The sequence below is a fragment of the Lycorma delicatula genome, chromosome 5 (genome assembly GCF_047948215.1).
Source record: "Lycorma delicatula isolate Av1 chromosome 5, ASM4794821v1, whole genome shotgun sequence".
NCBI lineage: Eukaryota > Metazoa > Arthropoda > Insecta > Hemiptera > Fulgoridae > Lycorma > Lycorma delicatula.
In genome coordinates this window covers 140,623,767-140,648,554 of record NC_134459.1, presented here as the reverse complement: position 1 = coordinate 140,648,554, position 24,788 = coordinate 140,623,767, and the positions used below count along the sequence as shown (strand labels likewise).

Genomic DNA, 24,788 nt, shown 5'->3' with positions numbered 1-24,788 from the left:
ACAGGCTAGTTTAAAAAATCAATCGGATTGGTCTAGTGGTGAAAGCATCTTATCAAAATCAGCTGATTTGGAAGTCGAGAGTTCCAGCGTTTCAAGTCCTAGTAAAGTCAGTTATTTTTACACGGATTTGAATACTAGATCGCGGATACCGGTGTTCTTTGGTGGTTGGGTTTCAATTAACCACACATCTCAGGAACGGTCGAACTGAGACTGTTCAAGACGTCATTCAAGACTTCACAAGTTGTACACTTCATTTACATTCATACATATCATCCGTTCAGTATTATCTGTTCATTCGTTCAGTATTATCTGAACGGTAATTACCGGAGGTTAAACAGGAAAAAGAAAGAAGAAGGCTAGTTTAAAATAAATTCTTTGAAAATAGCCCAAAAAATTTCTATATCTGGTGCATTGATGGGATTCAACTTTGGAAAAAATTAAAATAGGGGATAGGTAGTTTTCGCAATTTTTTATACAATGGTTGTAGAAAATTCAACTTTAGTACGATGAAAGTAATTATTAAGTTATTTAAAATTCCAAATTTTTAATCGATGAGATTTAGGAATAGAGGATATTCGAACATTATTTATAAACAATTTTTCTATTATATCTCAAAAACTCGTGGACAAAAAAAAATCTAAATGTGGCACAAATATTTGGTTGTATAAATCCCAACTTTGGCCTAATTCTTAGTTTCATGAGGCAAAGGGCATCGCGATACTCACACTTTTTTTTTTACTAAACTTGTCATTTTTTTAGCCTCATACAAATAAATGTTTTACTCAAACAAATAAATTTTTAATCCCCAAAAATAACAAGAGGGCTGAATGGAACCCATACTTAAAATATCACATTTTTAAACTTTAATTTTTAAGATTGAAAATCCAACTGTATCTAGTATTAATGTAAACAAAATGGGAACCTTAAAAAAAGGGAGTCCGACCATCGGACTCAAGATTTTAAAGAATGTTTGAGTTTTTTATTTTTTCTGATATTTTATCTGTTTTTCAAGTTGTGTCTGTTATTAAAATGTTATATAACTGTCAAGCAAGGGGGCCAATGGGATCCAAATGTTTTTACTAAAAGTTTGATATTTTACAATTTATTCTCTAAATACTGTATGATTTTTACGTAAAAACGTCATTTTGTCAAAGGGGTAAACTGGGGGCAACATTTTTTATTAAGAATTTTAATTTTCTCAATTATACTTTTAACTCTTCATAATCCTTAAGGTAGAAACATCATTTGATCAAAGGGGTTGAATCGGGCCCAAAGTTTTTACTATTCGGTCGTTTTCATAATGCTATACTAAATATTGCATAATTAAGTCATTAATACGAGTATTTCAAACCCCCAACCACTTACCATTTACCGGCAACCATTTACCGGATTTTTCTTCTTGCTTCTACTACATTCTACACAAAACTGATTATACTTGAATTATTCCATCTTCCTGACAGAAAAACCCTGATATTTTCTACAAAAAAAAAATGTTTTTTGGATCCCTGCAATATTTTTTGCATGTTCGTCTAACTGTGATGTGAACGACTAAAGTTCTAAGTATTCAACTAGTCGTTAACGATACATTTTATTATTGCCCCGTTTCGGGTTTCAGAAAGAATTTAATATAGTATATTCATTGATACTTGAGATGCTTAACAAGAATATTTTTGTCATATATTGCCAACTCGGGCGATTAAAACACCTTCTACACAGTAAATTTTATAGCCCCTTAGAAAAGAAAATTTGTTTTATTAACAGATTAATTATTCTTTGAAAAATTCGCAAAGTAAAAAATATCATTACAAAAATCAAAACGTATTCAATTAGTGTCATCCTTAGACATGAACTCCAAAGATTACCAAAAAATCATTTGTTATTTAAAGATCTGAAAATATAATGATCTCCCTTTTTTGGAATTTTAGGATTAACAACGTAGCAAAAAAGATGTTCCATCAAGAAAGACGACCCGTTATGGTCAGTAACGTAGATGCGGTATGAATAATCAGGGTAGGGCTGAAGCCGTCTTCTATGATAAGTCCCTCTAAGATTTTCTTAGAAAAAATGTATAATTATAATTCTTAAAAAATTAGGTTAAAAAAGAAGATAAGACAACTACTGTTGTAACCACGAATAGATTGGATGTATTTGGGATTGGTGGAGTGTACATGAAGCTGTTTCCTATGGTAATAGGTCAAAAAATTTATTAATAAATTTTGAAAAATAAATAATATTTTTCTTTAATTGTAGATAATAATAATAATAATAATATATATATATATATATCACGTCAGCAATGGGTAGATATCCTATTCCAAGGATAAAAAAACTGCCGCGGTATTTTTCTGATAAATCAAGAGAAATATCAATAAAACCTTGATCAAAGCATCGCAACAAATACACAATTATTTATAAAATAAATAATAAATATAATTACTAAATATAAGGAAAAACTACTAAATAATTGAGAATTCATGAAGCGTTATTGAAGATTATTTTACCACATATTTATATACGCTTTAAATGGAATGTAGAAAATCCAGTTTTTAAACATTTTTAAATTAGCGTATTTAAAAATTTATCGACAAAATAATATTGTTTCTAAAGGAAAATTTTTTGATTGTATTTTCAACAAACTGACGAAGAAAAACTTTTAAATGGTTTGTTAATTTTTCGTAATTACCAAATTTTTGTAAACCGGTCTGGTTTGATAAAGACAATTTTTTAAGAATAAATGAATATTATTTTTAGCAATGATTACGTATTTATGTTTTACATAGAAATAAATTAAATGTTTTAATTTTTATAAATTTCGATCGATGTACATAATTAACATTAATGGTTTCAAACAACGATTTGATTGTCATTAGTGTTTTCAGAACTAATTATGATTTTTATGATGAAGCGCGAGAAAATATAATACTTCACAGTGGAATATAATAAATATTTAATAACGATGATAAGCTTAATTTATTGTTAAGAGGCTTTAAAGCAAAACAATAATATTTGATTTTATTTCAAGCAAAATCAATTTGATTATTCAAAGAGAATTTGTTATCTAATAAAACACCCAAAAATTTCGCTTTATGGGAAAATAAATACTGTGAATAGTGCTCGCGCTCACAATATAAATACTTTTGCTTCCGATTAAACTGGTGTAATTAATTATATCAGTGTCTAATATACGTATACATATATAACTTTTTTTTCATAAATAGTAAATCGTATTTCTGCTCGATGACGATGACCTAATTTTAGCGTTAACCTCATAAAACAATAATCTAATAAATATAAATAAGTATTATATAATTCGTTTCAATTAAAATACGAATTATGGTTAGTGAATCAAGCTCATGAGAGAATAATACAAAAGGTTAAGGTCGCTTTATATAGTTCATAACCTAGATAATTATTGTATATTTAAGTATAAATATGTAATGATTGGTTACTGTATCGATAAAATTATAAGTGAAACCTGATTGGCTTGACACTTTGCAATAACAAAGATTTTGATAATTTTCTTTTTACAGACGATCAACGAATAACAGTGAATTAATATGTCGGGACGATCGGCCGTATTGTTAACATTATTATTAGTTGGAGTAATTGAGATCGCGGATTCCGTTCCCGAACATCATCCATCGAAAATTCGTGTAAAGAGACAGGACGATAGTAATGCTGTTGGAAATAGCAACAACAACTTTGAGAATCAACAGCCTCAGGAAGGTGACTGTATATGCGTACCTTATTATCTATGTGAAAATAATACTATAATCACCAACGGTGTAGGACTCATTGATATCCGGTAATTTCATCAATAAATTTTTATATTTATTATTATTATTATTATTATTGTTGTTATTATTATTACATTTTAATATAAAATGTAAATTCTATTGTATTTTCTTTCCAGATTCTTTGCTTGAAGCATAAATTCCAGAGTGGATTTCCTTGTATAAACTTTTGTATGACTTGTGTAAACTGTTGCAGGTATGCCGTTGTTAAGTTTGGTATTGGCGTTTTTATTTTGTTAGCTATCGCTTAAGTAGTAATCTAAATCAAAGAATAAGGTATCTTCTGTTGGTAATTTTGCATTTTTACGTAAGCTGTTCCCAAATTATAGATAGAGAAAAAAAATCCGACAAAAAAGTTGTAATACTTTCCTGGCCTTTTGTTATTTATTCTTATATAGTGGAAAAATAATGATACATGAAAAATGTTGTATAAAATTTATTTTTTGGGGTGGCGGTAATAGTCAAGTTTTATTGTAAAATTATTATTGTATGTTAAAATAAACCAAAAACGTTTAATGTATATAAATAAAAATGTAAATTTTCGTTTGTTCAAAATCATAAATCTCCGAAAGTTCTTCACCGATTGTTTTGAAATTTTGACACAACGTTGCATTGGAATACGCGCGTGTTTTTATATACCTAAGATGTCACACCTGTGACAGGTAAAAACATTTTTTTTTAACACAGCTATCCGTTGGACGTAAAAGCCAACACACGCTATACTAAATATTTTACGATTCCATTTCAATGTTTCCGGTATGTGTGTCCGCTATAGACTAAAAACCTACTGGACTAATTTACGTGGGGGAAAAAGGGAGAAAAGGAAACATCGAAAAAGGGAAAACGAAGAAGGGGAAAATGTAAAAACGAAAAAAAGGGAAAACGGGGAAAAGTAAATGGAAAGGGGAAAGGAGGAACAAGTAAATGGGGAGGAGAACGAGGAGGGGAAAAGGGAAACAAAAGAAAGAGAAACGGGAAATGGTGGGAAAGGGGAAATTGTGGAAAGGAGTAAGGGAATATGTTAAAAATTGACATGGGAAAAAGGGGGAAAATAAAAGGGGGAAGGTAAAAGGGAGAAAGAGTAAAAGGGAAAGGTTAAATTTTGTGAAGTTCCGTAATGTTCATTTTGTTAATGTTTTATCAAACTTTCAATTGTGTTCATTTAATCTATATATATATATATTCAAATATAGCAATAGCATTAGTAAATTTTAAAAATAAGCACTTTTTTCCGTCCCCCACCTCCAAAATCACTTTCCAAGATTTTTTTGATTTTTCTACGTTTTCTACGTTCTATGTTAAATAGAAGAAACTAAAAAAAAATTACACTACAAAATGTACAACCAATAAAAATTTACTTAACATTTCGTTTTTGGTGGTGAAGGGGGTGAATTATGATGACATTTTATTGCAATATTATTATTAAAAGTTTAAATAAATCAAAAAAATTCTAAATAATTAAAAAAAATCGATATTTTTAAACTTTGATCGACTTCTCCACTCACAATATTTTCCCCAAAGTATTTTTTTGGATCACTTGCTCGACTACTATATCTAAGAAGAAATAAAGAAAACGGTTAAAAAATATGCAATAAATAAAAAGATAGCGTTATTTGATTTTTGGGAAAGGAGAAATTTTGGAGCAACTTTTTTTTAAATGGTAAAATAAGCATGAACGCATATACTGAGCTTAATATAAAGTGGGGATATGTTTGCAAATTTTGGAGAATATTTACCCCAAAAAACATTCTGTCCGCTGGAGATATGACCCCAAATTTTTACCAACAAATTATCCCACATAAATGAGTCTCTGTGCAAAGTTTCATCAAAATCGGTTATCCAGTAAAAACGTATTAATCTTCAAACGCGCAAACCCACGTACATGGATATGTACGTAGGTACGACCATTACTCCCACACTCACTTTTTTGTTTTTTTGGGGTCGCTGGGTCTTGAAACGGCGAGAAAATGAAAAAAACACACACCATTTTTTGACTGATTATCATTCTTTCTTTCTTGCAGCATAGTTCTAGAATTATGATACCAACAAAATAAAAATTTGATGTGTTGGGAAAATTTTAATAAAAACGTAATCAAATATTTTTATTCAAATTAAATAAAAAATAAATATACTACTTTTAATATCAGAAATTATCTTATTTACCGGTAAATTATTTAATGGCTATTACAACTTGCTTGTAAACAAACGTTTTCTATATTAGTAATCTTGAAAAAATTTAAAAAAAAGGCTTTATGTCACACTGTACTTAAACTTTCTGTTGAAGCAGAGATTATATGAATTCCAATTTGAAGTTCATAAAAAACAAACTCTTTTATATTTCAAAGTACAAAAAAATTTTCATAATTTTATCCTTCGTTTATATTGATAATCTTTTATCTTTTGTTAATTCTTTAAGGTATGTTTTTTTTGTTAAATCGGTAAAATGCATCTTTGTTTTTTTTTTTTTTTTAGTCGTTTATCGCGTAGCTTGGTAACTCGACTTTAAAACCTTATAAAGAGCTACTGTAGAAATCCGGCTTAAATGTTTCTACAAAATAGCCCATTCTATTAACTCATCACTCCTTACATCTCACATCTTTACCTTTAACCATTTATGAGCTATTATTGAATTTGTAATACCATTTAATCATCGGTACTCTATGACGTAGGACACGGGTCAAGGCTGTGTGTCTTCATCATTATTTTAATTTATGAATATAGTATTTTATAAAATTAATTCCTTAACTAATGTTTTTAGAGATTTTTATGTAGGAAAAAATAAATAATTTTTTAATTATTTTCTAAAAAGGGAAAAATCGTTGAGAATAATAGGTTAGTTCTTTCCTTCGGTCCTTTGCTTGCCTATACATGGTTGCAAAACTATTTGTATTGCAAGTTTTATATAGGAAATAAGCATAAGATAAGGTAAATATATAAAAGATATTAATTATAAAAATAACTACAAAATAATTTACAATTGAGAAGGCATTAATAAAAATTATTTCAGCGCATATTTATGTACACATTTAGCGGAATGTAGATTAGTGAACTTTTTTAAATTAGTATTATATCTAAAAATTAACTGAAAAAGTAATGTTTTTGTAAAAGAAAATCGTTTAATATTTTAAATAATTCTTTTTTCATTATCCTAATGTGTACGTTGTAATCCGTTCATCTAGTGAACAATAAGCAACCCGCCCCGGCCGAATAAAATGAGTATAATATGTATGACGCGTTAATAAGGTGTAGTCTAGTACAAACTCAGGCCGACCATTCCTAAGTTATGTGGTTATTTGAACCCCAACCATCAAAATACATCCGTATCTACTGACTAGTATTCAAATCCAAATAAAACCAACCAACCTTTACTAGGATTTGAAAATCACCTGTTAAACAACTGATTTTTGGAACGACGAGCTCACCATTAGACCATCCCGGTTAGGCCTAAAATAAAAATAAATTGGAGAAAAAAATTTTCAGACGATAGTAATTTAATAAAAATGGCAACAAAGTTATAATAAGGTTCTTTTATGTAAACTGAAATTTTGTATTAACACCAAAACAGTTTTATAATCGATATGGTAAAAGGTGGATATTATTTTTTTTTTAGAATAAATGATTATTCTTTTTAGCGATGGTTTCTCATTCATAAATATAGACACAAGGATAAGTTAATATATTTAATTCTGTAAATATCGGACTACACCAGGGTTTTTCAACCTTCTTGAGCCTAAGGACCAGTAAAATGTCTCAAAAAAAAAAGCTTACAACACAGTTGTAGGACTTTCCCGTCACACAGCTAAAGACGCGTTCCGGGAAAGTCCTACAAGTGTGGGTTGTTTTTTATGTACGGCTTATTACACACAAAACTTAATTTTAAAAAACGTATAATTTCATTTGAAAATAATATTTTTTCATTTATTGAATTCAATGATTGTAACTAAAACGCGCGCGGATACCGTATTTAATTCGCGCGGGTGTGGCGGTACTAGCGGTGACGTCGGCACTAACTAAACTAATTTAATTTCACAAAAGAAAAAATTTCGCCTGTACAACTGGCAGACTGGTGTAGCCACCAGGTTTAACACATCAGATATCGAGTCGATCGAGTTCGAGACCCAGCCAAACCGAGTTAAATTTTTACTCTTTAAATATTATTCATTAATTTAATTTCACCGCTAACCTGTGACGTCACAACATAGCAGTAGTTTAGAGCATTTCTTGGAGTGAGGAGGCGATTTTGTAAAACTTTTTCTGTAAATATTGTTATTTTTTAATTAACAAAGTGCCTAAGAAAAAGATGTCCTTAATTAGGCTTTATTACTGAGGATAACCTAGCTCTGCAGCCTCACCCCCTTGACCTTTTAAGTTGAAAATTTAATGGCATCAATGCTCCATATATAGACGTAATCTAACCAAATTTGGTCGCAATCAGTCCAGTAGTTCTGGAGATATAAGGGTATTTAGAGACCAACACCGAACACACACACCTACATACGAACATTAACATCCGGAAAATTTTTGGGTTCCTTAGGTGTCAAAACGTCAAGATCCGGTGAAAACCGCATATACCCAAATTGGACCGATTACAATACTTTCCCTTTTAGAACTATAGCTCCGCTATACCGCTATCTAAACAGGAAAGTAATTCTACGGACCACTAACTTATGTAGGTTTCTACATAACTACCAATAATTGGAATATTCTTTATCATTTATAACATAATAAATATAAATATAAAAAAACTTGAATAGATTTTAAAAATAATTAAATTGTAAAAGAATAATCATTGAACAAAGATTTTGTCTTCATTAAACAAATAAATCATATGATATATTTTTAATGAGATGGTTGAGTATGTCGACTCTTGCAGATTTCTTGAATATCTGCCTCAATATCGGTCGACTTAAGACGAAAATCGTCACTTACACCAAGACGATTTCTGTATTCTATTTTTATTTTAAGGAGCGTTGAAAATCCGTTTCACAAAAATAGATTGTTGAAAACTGCATGACGATTTTCAATGCTTCCTCAAATAGTTCAATAAAAACACATCTCATTGATGGTGAGATCCGATCCAAAATCAGGCTAAACCAAGATCACGAAATTACATTTTAAGTCCATTGTCATTTCAATACTCAATCGTTCTTTTTTCGATAATAAATGTTCTTTCTTGTGATTTTAAGCCTGAAATGGATCGCGAACTCACAGAAGTATATCATAAAATTTATTTAGAAAACATAATTCTAATTCTTGTTACTCAGTTTTGAGGTGGTTACAAACCTCTTCGAGGAAATCAGAATCAACAGATATATTTTTCAACTAAAAAGTTACAATGTTGAAAAAAGTGAAAATTTACAGTTTTACATAACTAATCCATAACACCAGTTTTTCTCGAACGCCTTTATTTTGTTAAGGCATCAAGAACAATTAAAGAATTTCCTTGAAAGGAGAGATTTAGTTAATTTAATTTAGAAAATATGTCTGAAAGACAGATTAGTGTTAATAAACAATTTTTGTTAACAAAGAGTGATGAAAAATCAAAATTATGTTCATTTATAAATAATAAAACTTCCATGCATTAATTGAAATCATCTTGTTAGTACTGCGCTCCAGGAAAGCCAGCAAATTTCAAAACGCAGCAGAAGTTATTTATATTCACTGCCCATTTCATTGCAGAGTACTGAAAATAACCTTTTATTTAAGGTCGAGCCTTAATAAAATTAACTTTCTTTACAATTGCGTTATATGATAATTGTTTTCTAATTATTCGTAATAATATAAACCAATATTATTTTTAATTCAATTAAAAAAGGAAGTGAAAACAAGCATAAAATTATCATACTGGAAAATTTTTTCGAGCCACTTAAACAATTTCAGCCATATCGCAGTTGTTTATCAATCAATTTGAATAAATGAGGTATCGTTTTGTTTACAACAAAAAGATTAAAATTTTATCGTATAAAACATGATTCGATAAAACTAACATTTACGAAACCATTAATAATTAAAAACTTTTAATGGTAACCATTTTGGAATTTTCAAACTTATCTATTTTGTAGATGTTTTTAGGTATATGTACTTCAAATTCTTAATTAAAATATCTCAATCCGTTCTTAAGATATCAATTTTTATTGAAAAAAAAAACAAAACAATGCGCAAAAGAAAGGTGAAGCAAGATAGGGCATTTGCTCGCATGTACCTTTTGTGTCCTGAATCATAACCTTAAATTTGATCATCACCACTTTTCGAGACACTCTGTATACTGCAATATAACTTGATGAATAACTGCTTAAGAAAAAATGAAATTGTATAAAAAGAATCATCGATCCTTTTTGCGCAAAATTCATAAAACAATACTTGTTTGTCCTTTTCTGTTTTTATTTTTTAAGTTTTTTTATTGAGAAGTAGAATAAAACACGTTTTTTGAGATTTTCAAAAAAGTAAAATTTAGATAGCTTTAAAAGAATAACCGACAGTGGTAAAAATTTGATATTCTAAAATTTTGTCTATCTAATCCCTTATTTGTTACTTTGTCAAATACAAAATCAATAAAACAATTTATTACCTACCACGTTTTTCCAAAAAAAACCCATTCCGGGATATGAAGGGTGTTTTGCTGTTCATTTGGAATCGTCAGCGCAACACAAATTCGATTATACCATTTTGAAATCGAAGTAAAATGATGGAGACACTTGATAGACGTAGTAGACTTGAAACTATTATGAATTGCCATCAGAATGACATCAGGTTTACCCTGATGTCATTATCTGGTTTACAATACAATTTTAAGTTATAATTAAAATAACATTTTCTAACAATTATTTTTCAATTATCTAATAGTAAACTATTTTCGTTTAAAATATTTACCCTCATTATTTTCTGAAAAAAATACATTTAGATCAGCAGAGAAATTATTCTACAAAAGAAATTTAAAAAAATTTTAGAATGCAATCCAAAAGGGGAACTTCCTCCTTTTAATGACGGTTAATCTCTTTGCTTGATGAATAACTCACTAGTTTAGTCCGAAGCTTGTGCGTGGGAATACGAAATGAAAATTGTGTAGCGTATGAAAAATGACATGCCTGACCCGGATTCGAATCCGGAATCTCCGACCAGGCCTTTGAAAGGCCGGAACGTTACCGCTCCGCCACGTAGTCCTTATCGGTATATCGTTATTTATATTACATATGAGGAATGAATTTTCTAGCTTATGAAAAATGACCAGCATTCGAACGAGGAACCTTCCGCATGAAAAGTGACAGATCCTATCCCACCTACGACACGGTTGAGTTTGATCTCAATTGTGGACACTAATAGTTATTTTATCTGTTTGAATACAAGAAAAATTGGATCCATTTTTGCTTTCAGCGTACTTCTTGGCGGGATCAAATCAAACTTGTCAAAATTAATTCGAATGAAGGGCGCGTAATGTTGGATAATATCAGTGCAATTAAATACTGAGATAATTTTTAGTCTGTAATTTTAGCCCCAAGAAAAATGTAGAGAATAGACACTAAGCTGCTATTATTATTACGAGTATATGTGTATGAAACGCACAAATAATAATTATATAATTTATAGCCACTCCCTTTACATTTTACTATTCCAACAACCATACACACAAATATTTGTACTCACAAATTTACTTAATATATTAGCAGAAAAGTTGACACGTTATGTATAAAAATTTATACAGATAGTGTAAACACAATTGTATAAAGAAATGTTTACACAGATAATTTTTAGATACAGCGGGAGGCGTATAACTGTGCACATTGCGTGCTAGATAGGTATATTGATAAGACGGGTGGAACAGTTAGATAGTCATTCCTTTACGAAAACATCTCGTATAGCTTCGTATACTTATATAGTAGTACGTAATATTGTGTCAGTTTCAGGATAGTTAATAGCGCGATAAGCCAGCCGTCAGCCTAATGAACAGCAATACGCCGGCCACTATACAAGATTTTCGCACTGCACACCATCACAAATTCACATTTAAAACTCCCATCGGACTCGAGCTCTCACTCTCTCTCTGTCACACACGCAGCACTTATATTCTGATACTTTCAACAAAACTCTACACCGCACAATTCACAAGCGTGCGGTCAATGACCTAATAATAGGTCGTAGCCTTATGTATCTTCTTATTTTACTAATAAATGTATTACCTTGTTTAGTTATTTCTATCCCCTACTTTCTTTTCAATTTGCCACCCTCTTCTTAGGCTTCTCTCCCTTCTCTTTTCCTTTATACAGCTGTTTTATTATACTCAATAATTTTTGAACCTCTGAGACTAAGTTAGGAATATTTAGGAAATATTTTCTACGCCTTCGGTCACACTGAAAGCACTCCCCACAGTCATCACTAGGCAAATACATCTCCCTTTTTTTTGTAATTTTCTTAAATTTTTTTGCGACAAAATATAATTTAGAACTTAGCAGTTGGAAACATTTTTCTGCTAATCATGTTTCTTTTTTTTGAATTGACAGTCTTTGTAGGCCCACGATAAATAATATTACTTATTGGCAACTCTTTTCTTTTGTTCCCAGTATTTTTTCATTTTACTAAGTATCCTTCTTGCCTTTGCTGTAGCAATTCTATTCTTGCTCTTTTTCTGGATTCCTTCACATGTCTCTGTTTGTGATTTCGTGTGCAGAAAGAAGCAAGGATAGAAAGCTTTGCTTCTTTTAGATCTTTTTTGATTATTTTCAACCATTTGGTAGTTGTATTTCTTTTCTTACGTCAATCCAAAAATTTCCTTGGTTAGTCTGTTTTTGTCCCATAAAAAATGCCAAGCGTTCGTAAAAAGAAGTCTACGTTTTCTAATCAAAGATAGTTGGTCTACCTTCCAGTAAAATGCATCGTTTTTTCATAATTTCAGTTTTGTTTATTTCTCCTTGGTCTATGGTTGTGCATTCAGTAGCGTATAGAACTTCGGATCTTACCATTGTTGTGTAATGCCTCGCTTTCCTTATCCTTGAGATTCATTGTTGAAATATATATTTTTGGTTATTCAATAAATTTTTGTGTGTTTTGTAATCTTGGTTTTATCGGCTTCTTTATTTAGTTTATTGGGCTAGATAAAGTATTACTTCTCTAAGACAGTTTGAGCTCTCTTGACTTTATCGTTCCTTGTGATGAAGAGTTTGGGTGCATTGTTATATTTATGAATTCTGTTTTTCCGAAAGATATTTATAGGCAATTTTCTTAAATTCTCAGTGTTTTCGCCATTCCATAATTGTCTTTTCTAGTATTTCACTAAACAAAATGGGCGTTAATACGTCACCTTGTGTTACTTTTGTTTCGATTTTGAACGCCCCTTTGAACTTTGTCCCTGTTAGTGTGTGCTCTTCTAGATTAAACATATCTACTACTTGTAAATATTCTGCAAGGTTGTTGATAAAGTTTGTTGTCTATCGAGTCGTATGCTTTCTTGAAGTATACAAAGGTTACTAAATTATTTTTAGTTAATTATACAGTCGAAGAATTGCTTTTAGATTAAGTATCCGTTTTGCGCATGAACTGCCTTTTCAAACCTCTTTGATATTCGTCTATTTATGCGTCTAGTTGTTTCTCTAACCGTTTAGGATCAATTTGGACAGGATGTAATAGTCACTGGTAACAGAAAAATACCTCTGTAGTTGTTGATATTTTTTCCCACCTTTTAATAAGTCAGTGAATTAGGGCTCGTTTCCACTCTTCTGAGTTTTTTGTTTCCCATTTTCTTGTGTGATTTCCCTGCGTAGTTCTTCTATTGTAAATTTATAATTTTTATAAATTAAACATGATACCTAATTTACAGCGAATTACAGTGGCGTTCTCTTAGAGGTGGTATATCTAGCTTAAACAATAAATGAATGCTTTCACAAATTAAGTAGTAGGAACGTAAACTGATAAACTGCCGCTTACAGTAAATAAAGCTAAAACTCCAGATTAGTCTTTTACCTGGTGTCCCGGAAGTGTAGTATCTAAAAATTGAGACTACTCATAACTTTGATACTTAAATAATTCGTCACCTTAAAATCTGATTCAATATAAGAGACGCTTCAGTTTTATTTGCCGGGCACGCTTAGCGATTGATGGCTACTCAAAATAGCCAAAGGATTATTTGTAATCGCCATTCCTATTTTTTCAGACTAATGGAGGGAGTATATTTACTTATTTATAACTATTTTCACACAAACTCCTACAGATTAGCAATACAGAAAGCTTCATAAGGAAAGAAACAACAATAATGATAAACAATTTTTTTTTTAATTGCACAATTAAATCATAAATTAATACTGTATATTCTAATTCATATGAAACTTAAAACGAATTTTCGATAAAGGTCAGATGTAAATATTAAAGGTTAAAAATCTTATTCATAATTAGAATCTTCACTTCATGAATTCAATTCATTATGGCAACAAAACGTCTCTACTGGTGTTTTTTAAGTGCCAAGAGTTTTCGTTCCTAACATATTTTTGCGTAACATTTCTGTAAAAATAATGTAATTTGGGTTTTTCCCTATTAGTAATATGTAACCATATCAGCAGACTATTTCGACCTTATTTGTAAGAAATAGTAGAAATTCTTTCCTATTTATTTTCAATTAAGTAAATCATGATTACATTAATTTAAAGTTAATACAGAAAACACTGTGATTGGTGAATCGTTAACAAACCACTACTTTTAGTATTTTACGTAGTAAACAATTATTAAAATTTTTTTAGTACATAAAAATAATTTTTAAAATGAGATATGTAAAGAAATATATAAAATAATTAATGGATAAAAACAAGGCTTTTATGTAGATTATTTGATAACATTTCCTGTTAAAAGCATTTTAAGAAATTTTTGATAATTTGGCTTTTTTCGCTTAATTGCAACTTTTACCTTTAATTTTAATTCTTTCCAAGAACAATCTGCAAAAGATTTAGAATCGTGTCTGATTAAAACATTACTTCCTATTAATAGAATACAAATTTTATCGGAAAATAATATTTTAAATAATTTATTTTTGTTAATTTACTGTTGCTTAACAGGCTGTTATTGGTCTTGATTAGGATTACGCCGATTATTACTGAAATAGTTGTATTAACTAAACTCCAATAAATGAAATTAGAAGTAATATTGGGAATTAACATTTATTTATAAGAAACTGAATATTTTAATTTATCTGAATCGGAGTTCCAGGGTAAGGTTTTTTGCTAATTTACATTGAATATTTATTTCATTATAGAGTTTTAAAAAAGTTTAAAGCATTACAGTAAGAATATTTATTGGAAAGTAATGATTTTTTTTAATTAATTTTTGTCAAGCAAGTTCAATAAAATTATTAAATGATTGCATTTTAAACCAAAATGGCTAAATGTGACATAACATTCTACTCAACCCAACTTTTATTATGTACACATTGCACTAACAGAGTATGCCATAACAATAATATAGTAATAGTAGTTAAATCTCCAAGTATTTTGTTAAAAGATTTCAATTATAGATAAATAAAAACTTAAAAGCCTAATAAAATTAAAATTAAGTTAATTTAAAATTAGAAAGTTAAATTAATTTAATAATAATAAACGTAAAAGCCCAATATATAAAGTATAAAATAGTGGGTATATATAAAACTATATATATATATATATATATACTAATACACTGAGTTGTTCCAGTGGTTAACTCATAATCGCAAATCAGTTGATTTCAAAGTCGAGAGTTCTAAGGCTCAAATTCTAGTAAAGGCAGTTACTTTTATATGAATCTGAATACTAGATCGTGGATACCAATGTTCTTTGGTGGTTGGATTTTAATTAACCACACATCTCAGAAATGGTTGACGACCTGAGACTGTACAAGACTACACTTCATTTATATTTATACATATCATCCTCTGAAGTAACACCTTATGGTGATTCTGGAGGCTAAACAGAAAAAGAGAGAGGTTCATTATTCAAAATTTTACCAATGTGATAATTAAAAATAAATGCTCAATTTCTATTGTATGATGATTTCAAATGCTAAATAAGGTGATTAATCATTACAATCCTTAGTGGGTGCCTAAAAGGTAAATGAAATCCCTTCTTGAAAATTATGTCCCAAAAAATACTGGTAATTAATTGCTCCTTCATGCTTTATGTATTTTCTTTTTTTAAATAAATAAAAAAGAAATAAATAAAAAAATGAATATTTTTCAGGTTTAAAGAAGAGTTATGTGCAGATGCATTAGAAGTTTGTTGTAAAAAACCAATAGAAAAGAAGGATACAAAATATCCACCAAAGATAGAAAGAAGAGGTTGTGGTTTTCGTAATGACCAAGGGATTGGATTTCGTATCACTGGATATGAAAATGAAGCACAATTTGGAGAGTTTCCTTGGATGATTGGTTTACTAATGGATAAAAACGGTCTGTTCGTTTATAAATGTGGAGCTTCACTGCTGCATCCGCAAGTTGTAATGACTGCTGCACATTGTGTTGTAAAGTAAAATTAAATTTTTATTTATTTAATAACCATTAATATTCATCTTTTCAGCACACTGAGTAACCAAAATACACGTTTTTATGTATATAAAATTTTCTTTATATGAACTCTTTTATAATCAGAAAAAAAATTACTTAATTGTTTAAACTAATAATTTAATAAAAGCTTTATTACTTTTTAAAATTGTACAAGTTCTACCAAAAATATTATTAAATATATCATAACACACAATAATACAGTATTACTAATATATTGTGTATTATAGATAAATTTTTTATAATGTAGGTATGCTACTAATATGTCATTAGTTGTCAAACTGACCAGTTTGTTATAACTTATAGTTAAACCAAATCTGAGCAGAAGTTTTTTATTTACAATAGTTCATAATGAACTGTTTTGAATTCAATGATGAAGGTTCAATCTGATGAAAATGTAGTAACTTCTCAATTTTTTTAAATTTTTATATACTATTCTTTCATTCATTTCAAATTATTGTGTTCTTCAGTTAAATTAAGTTGTAATGTGAAAAAAAAGGCCTGCTTACTACAGTCAATAAGAAAATAGAAGGCATTATAAGAAATAAAAATCTGATGTGGACAACATATGACTTCCTTGTATGCCTATTAAATTAGATTTACACAGTTTTTTTAAAATGAAAAGTACAAAAAACTTTTATTTCATTAAAAACCTGATATTTTTTTTTTTTGTTATTGAATTATTATTATTCATCGTAAATTTTTTTTACAATGAGAGGTTAACAATTATTAATAAATCAATAAATCTAAATTTAAAAAAAAGAAAGGAGATGAAGTCTGATTCGAACAGATGTACCTTCCCCTAAGATCCAAATATATCATTAATTAAAATTTTATTTGGCTATAACTCTGGAACCAATGAAAATAAGTACCACTTATGATATCGTTGAAAAGCTCTCAATGAGGGCTTATTACTGCAGTTAAGAAAAAGTAAAAAATCCAAAAAAATTTGGATTTTGGGCTTTTTTTGGACACTTTTGGTTCAGTCGATTACAATTAAAAGGGAAGTTGCATAACTAGATGTTACAACAGTCCTAAATCCAAAATTTCAACGTCCTGCTAATAGTTTTCGAGTCATGTGAGATACATACATACATATACACAAGCATCACGCTAAAACTAGTCAAAATGGATTCAGGGATGGTCAAAGTGGATATTTCAGTTGGAATCTGGAAACCAAAATTTTTCACGATCACAATACTTCCTTTACTTCATACAAGGAACTAAAACAGATGAATTATTCCACTCTTTTGGCACCAGTTTTAAACAAAATTAATTTGTTAGATAAAAAATGTAAGATTAATTTATTAACCAAAAAGTCTCAAGTTTATATTATCTAGATTATGAATCAGAAAGTAAACATTTTTACACACTAACCAGGTAGTTTCCAAAATGTGTGTGTCTCAGGCCCCTGGGAAGCCAAATCCTCCTTATGGGTATTAAGAAATATTACACAATTTTAATTCCATTTTCAATTCAGCATTATAGAACACAACATGTGGTGAAGCTGGTGGCAGTTCACTTACTGTTTGCAGAAGCTTCTGTAAACAGTTACTAGATGAGGCAGTATGTCTCACAACTGTTTTAGTAATTTCTCAAATTGTTGGTACTTTGTATTCTTATTTAAATAAATGTGAGTTTCACATGGTTTTGGTGTTGAATTAGTTTTCAGAGATTGTGTCAACTAAATGTTATTTGATCATGTCAAGCAAAGTCTTTGAAGTATTCTTTTCTTGTATGCATTTCTAAAAATGGATTGGTTTTTACTAAACAGCAATAAGTGTTGTGAGAGTAAAAATGTAGAGGGCACATCATCAATCAGTGACAAGCACATGAAGAAGTGTAAAATCTAAAATATGATAACAGCTATTTGGACTTTAGTTTTACATAGGCAGAAGTCATGGATGAAGAGAGACCACAATGTGTTAATGTGTTCTGTATATGAAAATTTTGCCACCATTGTGCAAGTTTTATTAGAAATCACTCATAATTGTTTTCCATTAGAAATCAATTATGAATCACTAATTCAGCATAGTTAGTAAATTTCATGACTACTTTGCAAGAAATTAAAAAATTTAAATTAACACAAAGGTAATTTTTATAAGCATACATCAATATCAGTTAATGCTTTGCTAACATCTTACAAGTACCACATAGAATCACAAAATATAAAAAGCTAAGCCCCGTGCAACTGCAGAACTCATGACTTCAGAAACTGACACGTCACTCAACTTTTAAACTTAGCATTATTCTGGCACACAACTACACTAAACAATAACTTCAATCAACTGAGAATGTTGATGTTTTTCATGCAGGTTCAGACATATCCAAGGACTCTGTCAAAAACCTCACCATCAGTTCTGATTGCTGTCTAAGTGGTAGAAAAAGGTGGTTAAAAGACACCTTCTATGTTTTTCACATATAATTCAAAATTATTCTAGAAGGGCCTTTATTATTTTTCTTTATGTAATAAAATATGTTAAATAACTATTTTCAATTTCCCCACTGTAAAAAGGTTAACATTGCTAACAAGTTTTACATGAATACCTGGAAAATTTAACATCAATTTTACAAGTTATTTAATTTATTCTTAAATACAGTATATATATATATATATATATATATATATATATATAGAGAGAGAGAGAGAGAGAGAGAGCTTTTAAAATTATTCTTAAATTGTTTGCAGTGTAGAACCATCAACATTATTTGCCAGAGCTGGAGAATGGGATACACAAACAACAAATGAGTTGTACCCACATCAACAGAAAAGAGTGAAAGAGATAATAATACATGAAGGTTATAATTCAGCAGCATTATTTAATGATATTGCCTTAATTTTATTAGAAGAACCATTCCAACTAGATGAAAATGTTGATACTATTTGTCTTCCAAAAAATCCAGATGATGTTCCTTTTAGTCCTAATTGTTTTGCAAGTGGATGGGGAAAGGATAAATTTGGTAAGTCTAATTACAGGTGAAACAAAAAGTCAGGCATTATTTTAATAAAGAACATACATAATTTATTTATAGATTCAATGATCTGTAGAAATTGTTGAATTATAATTAGTAGAGATTGACATGAAGACTACAAATGTCTGTGGATAGCTCAAATCATTCAATAATACTTCAAAACACATCCTTTAGCAATTAGAAATAATGTTATCTGCACTATCTTATATATTTAATTTGAACCATCTAGGTTTGCAACCTGTTATTCTCTTTCAGGTGAAAATCACAAAGCTACAGAACAAAAATTAATATACTAGATGGTTTTATTTACTTTTTTTAGCCTCTGGAACCACCATTAGGTGGTGCTTCAGAGGATGAAATGAAATGACAATTTTATAACGTGTGAAAATCCATGCATGGGATTTGAACCTGGGATCTCCGGATAAAAGGCTGAGATCACTACCATCCGCGCCATTGTCTTATAATCAATATAATTATATAAAATTCGTGCATGATGCTGCACATAACTAAACACCCCAAATGCAATAGAATGTATTTCAAAATTCCAATGAATGATTTGAGCTGTACAAAATTAGGAGTCATCATGTTGAATCCTACTGAGAAAAAATTAATAATTATTTATCTATTTATGTATTCCAGGTTAATTACTATTAAACTTTCATCCTATACATAAATTTCTCATAATTTCAATGTATTTTATTAAAGCAGAATCTGAATTTATCATCTGATATTACAATAATTAAACATAAAACACAATAAATTTGTTTGATTTATATACAGTAACTGCAAAAAATATTCTGCAATAGGCAAACTGGTGGCAGTTTCAATCTAACGTTACAATGAATTCATAAATACACATAGTAATGCACACTTGCATTTCCCAACCGCATAAACAGATCTAAAAAACAACATTAACAACAATGAAGAAATTTTATATAAATGCATATACGGACTTTCTTTCTTGGCAGCAATTGCATGACAGATCAGAATGTATTGAATGACAAAAAGAAGAAACCTTGATTAAGATCTTAAATATTTTCTTATAAAAGCATAAACAATTTTAATGAACAAAACTGGCCTTTTTTTATGTTTTATTACCAGTTTATTTTCACTTCAGTGACACTTTAAGCTATTACTGCATATTTCTAGTTGAATATGTTTTTAATGAACATTGTATATCCTACAGAATGTTAACTCAAGACTGGTGAAAAAGTCTAGAAAGTGATCATGATGCTAAATGTAAACATAGGCCATAGGTACTTCTGAATCAATCTCACTTGATGTAGCTGATCTATAACACAAAGTTCTACACACAATAATAATCAGAGATTAATAGTTTGTGGTTGTCTCAGCAACCCAACACACAGCAATATTGTCAATGAATTTCCTGCCAAAACTTTTTGGAGTCTATGAATCATTTCAGCAGGCACATATTGCCTTGCTTTGCAAAATAAATTTTTACAGAGTAGAATATAAAAAAATAAAGTTTTGAAGAAAACCTTGCGTTTAGCATAATGACACAGTTAATTTAACTGAATATGTCTTGACTTTTTTTAGCCCTGCTGGTATTAGTCACCTCCTTGCAGTGACAAAGTTATGGGAAATCATATCAAATAACTTTTTTATATTATCATTTTATGCATGATGTAAAAATGTAATGTTAACTTTACTGCTACTAAGTTTTATCAAAGGCTTATTGATACCAAAACTGAAACAGTGTATAACATTCAGAAAGCATTTGGAAGTGGTCTTATGACGGTTTCACAAATGAAAGATATAATTTTTTTTTATAAATGACTGAACTTAGATGGAAAGTGATCAACATTATGGAAGAGGACAGTCAAAGTGTTCAGACTATTTTTTCCTGAATGAACTGCTTTGTTGTACATCATGAACAATACACATAATGTCCACCATAAAAATTGGTATGTGGAAAACCACATAGGAAAATGTGTCATGACAATGTTCCCTCCCATCTGTTCCCAGACCAAAACTTTTCAATCAAACATGATGTTTTCAAAGCTTATTGAGCACCTTAATCTCCAGATATACCACTTTGAAATTTATAGTTATTAATTAACTATAAAATGCTGCTTAACCTAAAAATGCTGCTTACATTTAGAGCTGAGAGAAAATTATGAAAAGCATAATCTTCAGTTGGTATTGAATTCTATAATTATATTAAAACATATTCTTTTAATAATTTGTCATTTTATTCTTTATTTTATTCTGTTTTGAAATTTTTAATTGTGTTATGAATGTATATGTATATTTTACTGTTCAGTACTAGAATGATTTAATCTTTGGAAGATTTCAAAACAGAAAACAATTTAGAAAATAATAAATTATTAAAAGTATATATTTTACAGTAATTGTAAAATTCAGTAACAATTGAAGATGTGGTGGTACAATGCAAAAATTGATTATTAGAAATTAATATAGTAAGTTTAACTTATCTAATTAATGTGTTTTGGTGATTTATATTTCATATATATATTTTATTTATTATCAAACCCCCAGTTTTCACAAAATGAAATGGTTGTTCATGAAAGACTTGCGGGTTCTTCTCAAAACTCCTCAAATTTTGTCATTTTGACTGTTTATTTATCCATTAAGATTCAATCAACCATCAATTCAACATAAAATACATTTTGTAAAAAATTGATACCAGAAGTCACTTGACTAAAAAATACAATATTTCAAAAGCTGAAAACAATACTTGTACTATTAAATCAACAATAAATTTTTTATATTTAGTAAAATTTATTATAAATTGTTTAAAACCTTAGAAGAGTTGCTCAAAATGCTGCCCATGTACTTTAATACATTTTTCACAGCGGTTTTTTACACTTGTAAATTTTTTAGAAAAATCTTTGTTTGCATTTAACATTCAAATTTTCTCCGATTATTTGTCTAAACTGTTGCAAATCTCTAGACTTATAAGGGAAAACATTATTTTTAAAAATTCCCCAAACTGAAAAGTCTAACTGTATAAGATCACATGAACTTGGTGACCAGTTACTTGTACCACGTCTTCAAATCCTCTTGTCAAAGTTGCTACAAATATATTTTCTTACCAGTAAACTTTAATGTGGTGAGTACTATCTTGTTGCCAAATTAAATTAATATTTTCAATCAAAGGATTATTTTGTAGCTTAGGTAAAACTACTTCTTTTAACATTTCAAGGTACGAATCACCATTTACAGTGCTATTGAAACAGTATGGATCAACAATGTTACCACTCCACAAACTGATGCCTATAACATTTAGTTCTTACTCAAGTAATTTGGGTGGATTTATGTCATTCCTGTACACAATTTGAATATGACGATTGATACAACCATTTAGTTTAAAGGAAGCTTCATCTGTCCATAAAGTGCAGTTTTGAAAGTTAGATTCTGCCTCACAGCATATTACAAACCATTCACAGAACTCAAGACGCCTGTCAAAGTCATCTTCTACTAAACTTTGATGCAGTTAGGGATGATATGCTTTTGGTTTCAATGCTTTCAAATTACGATGCACATTACTGCAAGCAATATCCAACTCAACAGATCTTTTATGAATAATTTCTTTGAGCTCTGAATAACTGATTCGGTAATGGATGGTTGGTTAAGTTATCTTCACTTGCAGTAGTTTTAGGTCTCCCACACATCGGCAAATCATGTACGCTTCCAGTTGTCTTAAGTCATTTATTCAGGGTTTAGATTTCTTATCTGGGTGGGCTGGAGGTTGAGGAAATTTTTCTTCAAATTACTGAAAGTTTTCATCACTATTTTCATTGGTCTTCTACCAACATTGTAAAAGAAAAACAAGTTGTCAGTTTATGGTTCATGGTTAATTTACAGATCAACGCTGGTAAACATGAACAATGAACTACTTAATCAGTGGAAGAAAAAATAAAGACATAAGTAGTGTTATCACCCTAACACATATGAAAGTTTTTAAACAACATAAAATACAAATATTGTATTTCTCAGTCAAGTGAATTTTGGAATACTTGGTGTATTCAATTCAATGAGTAAGCCACCAACGATACTGTAGAGTAGATATTCCTCCTTCTCTGGTTCTTGTGTATATATTTCTTGAATCCTGTATGATTAAATAAAAACTAACAAAAAACTGTTAGTTTTTGTCCATGCTGTCTAGAAAGCTTCCAAAGTACTTTCTACGAAAATACAATTAATCACGAATTTCTTAGGACACCTAGAATGAATATATTTCTCATAAGCTGAATACATAAAATGAATAAATTTCCAGTTTTAGAATCATGGATATACAAGGGGAACATCTTCCCAATATTTCATGTAGAATTTCATTTTAAATAAAGCTCAAAAATGAAAACGAGTGTGGGCTGTCTGAACGACATCTCTGATAGCTATACACTAAAGTAGGAGCTGCTGTATGGACAAGTTAGTATATGCTTTTTATAATTGTTACTAACATTCCTATATTTGTAGAAAAAGGTCACCATTATTTGGACATTGATCCACCATTTTCAAGCATGAGAATGACCTTTTTGGTCACTGATATATTACTTCCTTCGATTATATATACTTTTTTTTTTTGTTAATAGGATTCCATCAAATTTAATCTTTATGTTTTCATGGTAAAACTGATTATTTTAATTAAAAGTATGTTTTTTTACAGAGAAAACTGGAATCTATCAAGTTATACTGAAGAAAGTAGAATTACCAATAGTCCATCGTGATGACTGCGAAAACAGACTTAAAGGAACAAGACTGGGAGAGTACTTTAAGTTGCATCATACTTTTGTGTGTGCAGGAGGAATACCAGAGAGAGATACTTGCAAGGTAAGTGACTGAAATATATATTTAATAATAAAAATAAAATTTATTTTTCAAACATTATTGAAATTTAAATAAGAAGAATACATTCCAAACATTAGCACAATTTTGATTTTTCCATATTATTTGTTGTTGAAAATTGTAAGACTTTCCTTACAGTATGCCATTAACCATCCAGCCTCATTGAATCTTATTAACATAATAAACTACTTTTTCCAATATGCAGTTATTTACAAGAAGTATGCTATAATACAGGTACAGTGTTCTGCAGCTTCTCTTGATTCTTCCAGGAAATGCTGGAGCAGTTTTTTTTATTACCCAAGAAATGGCAAACTTACCATTCCTGAAATGTGTGTAATGCATAATCATGTTAAGTTTAAAGCATTTATTTATTTAATTTGAAGAATCTCATTTTTGCTCATTCCTAATGTATAAAGTGTCAGTATAATATTTAATGGTAACATTTTTATAAATAACATTTATATTAACTTGTCATTTCAGTATCCATTGTATTAGATATGTCATTTTGAAAGATGAGTATGTAACATTTGAAACAAGTCTCAGTTGAAAATTATGGTCTGCTGTTTCCAATTAAGTCAACAATGTAATTTATGATAGATAATTCTCATGAAACTGGAAGTGAGGAAGTCAGTCAGCTAATTATATTGTCAACAAATATTGCCAGGGCTATAAAAAATTTTAAATTG

At 29.5% G+C, this 24,788-nt stretch overlaps 2 protein-coding genes across 2 annotated transcripts in view; one reads left to right on the top strand and one right to left on the bottom strand.

Annotated features, from left to right (window-relative positions):
* The window catches only part of LOC142325428 (phenoloxidase-activating factor 2-like), a 48,253-nt gene that overhangs the window by 21,109 nt on the left and 2,356 nt on the right, over window positions 1–24,788 (top strand). The window contains exons 2-5 of the mRNA XM_075367193.1: window positions 3,531–3,805; window positions 15,980–16,264; window positions 18,989–19,260; window positions 23,924–24,087. Coding sequence (XP_075223308.1) covers window positions 3,558–3,805; window positions 15,980–16,264; window positions 18,989–19,260; window positions 23,924–24,087 — 969 coding nt within the window. The 5' untranslated portion in view covers window positions 3,531–3,557. The remainder of the gene's footprint in view (window positions 1–3,530; window positions 3,806–15,979; window positions 16,265–18,988; window positions 19,261–23,923; window positions 24,088–24,788) is intronic.
* Idua (alpha-L-iduronidase) overlaps window positions 24,211–24,788 on the bottom strand; it is a 37,238-nt gene continuing 36,660 nt past the window's right edge. Inside the window, exon 14 of the mRNA XM_075367191.1 lies at window positions 24,211–24,424. Within this exon, the coding sequence (XP_075223306.1) occupies window positions 24,396–24,424 (29 nt within the window). The 3' untranslated portion in view covers window positions 24,211–24,395. The remainder of the gene's footprint in view (window positions 24,425–24,788) is intronic.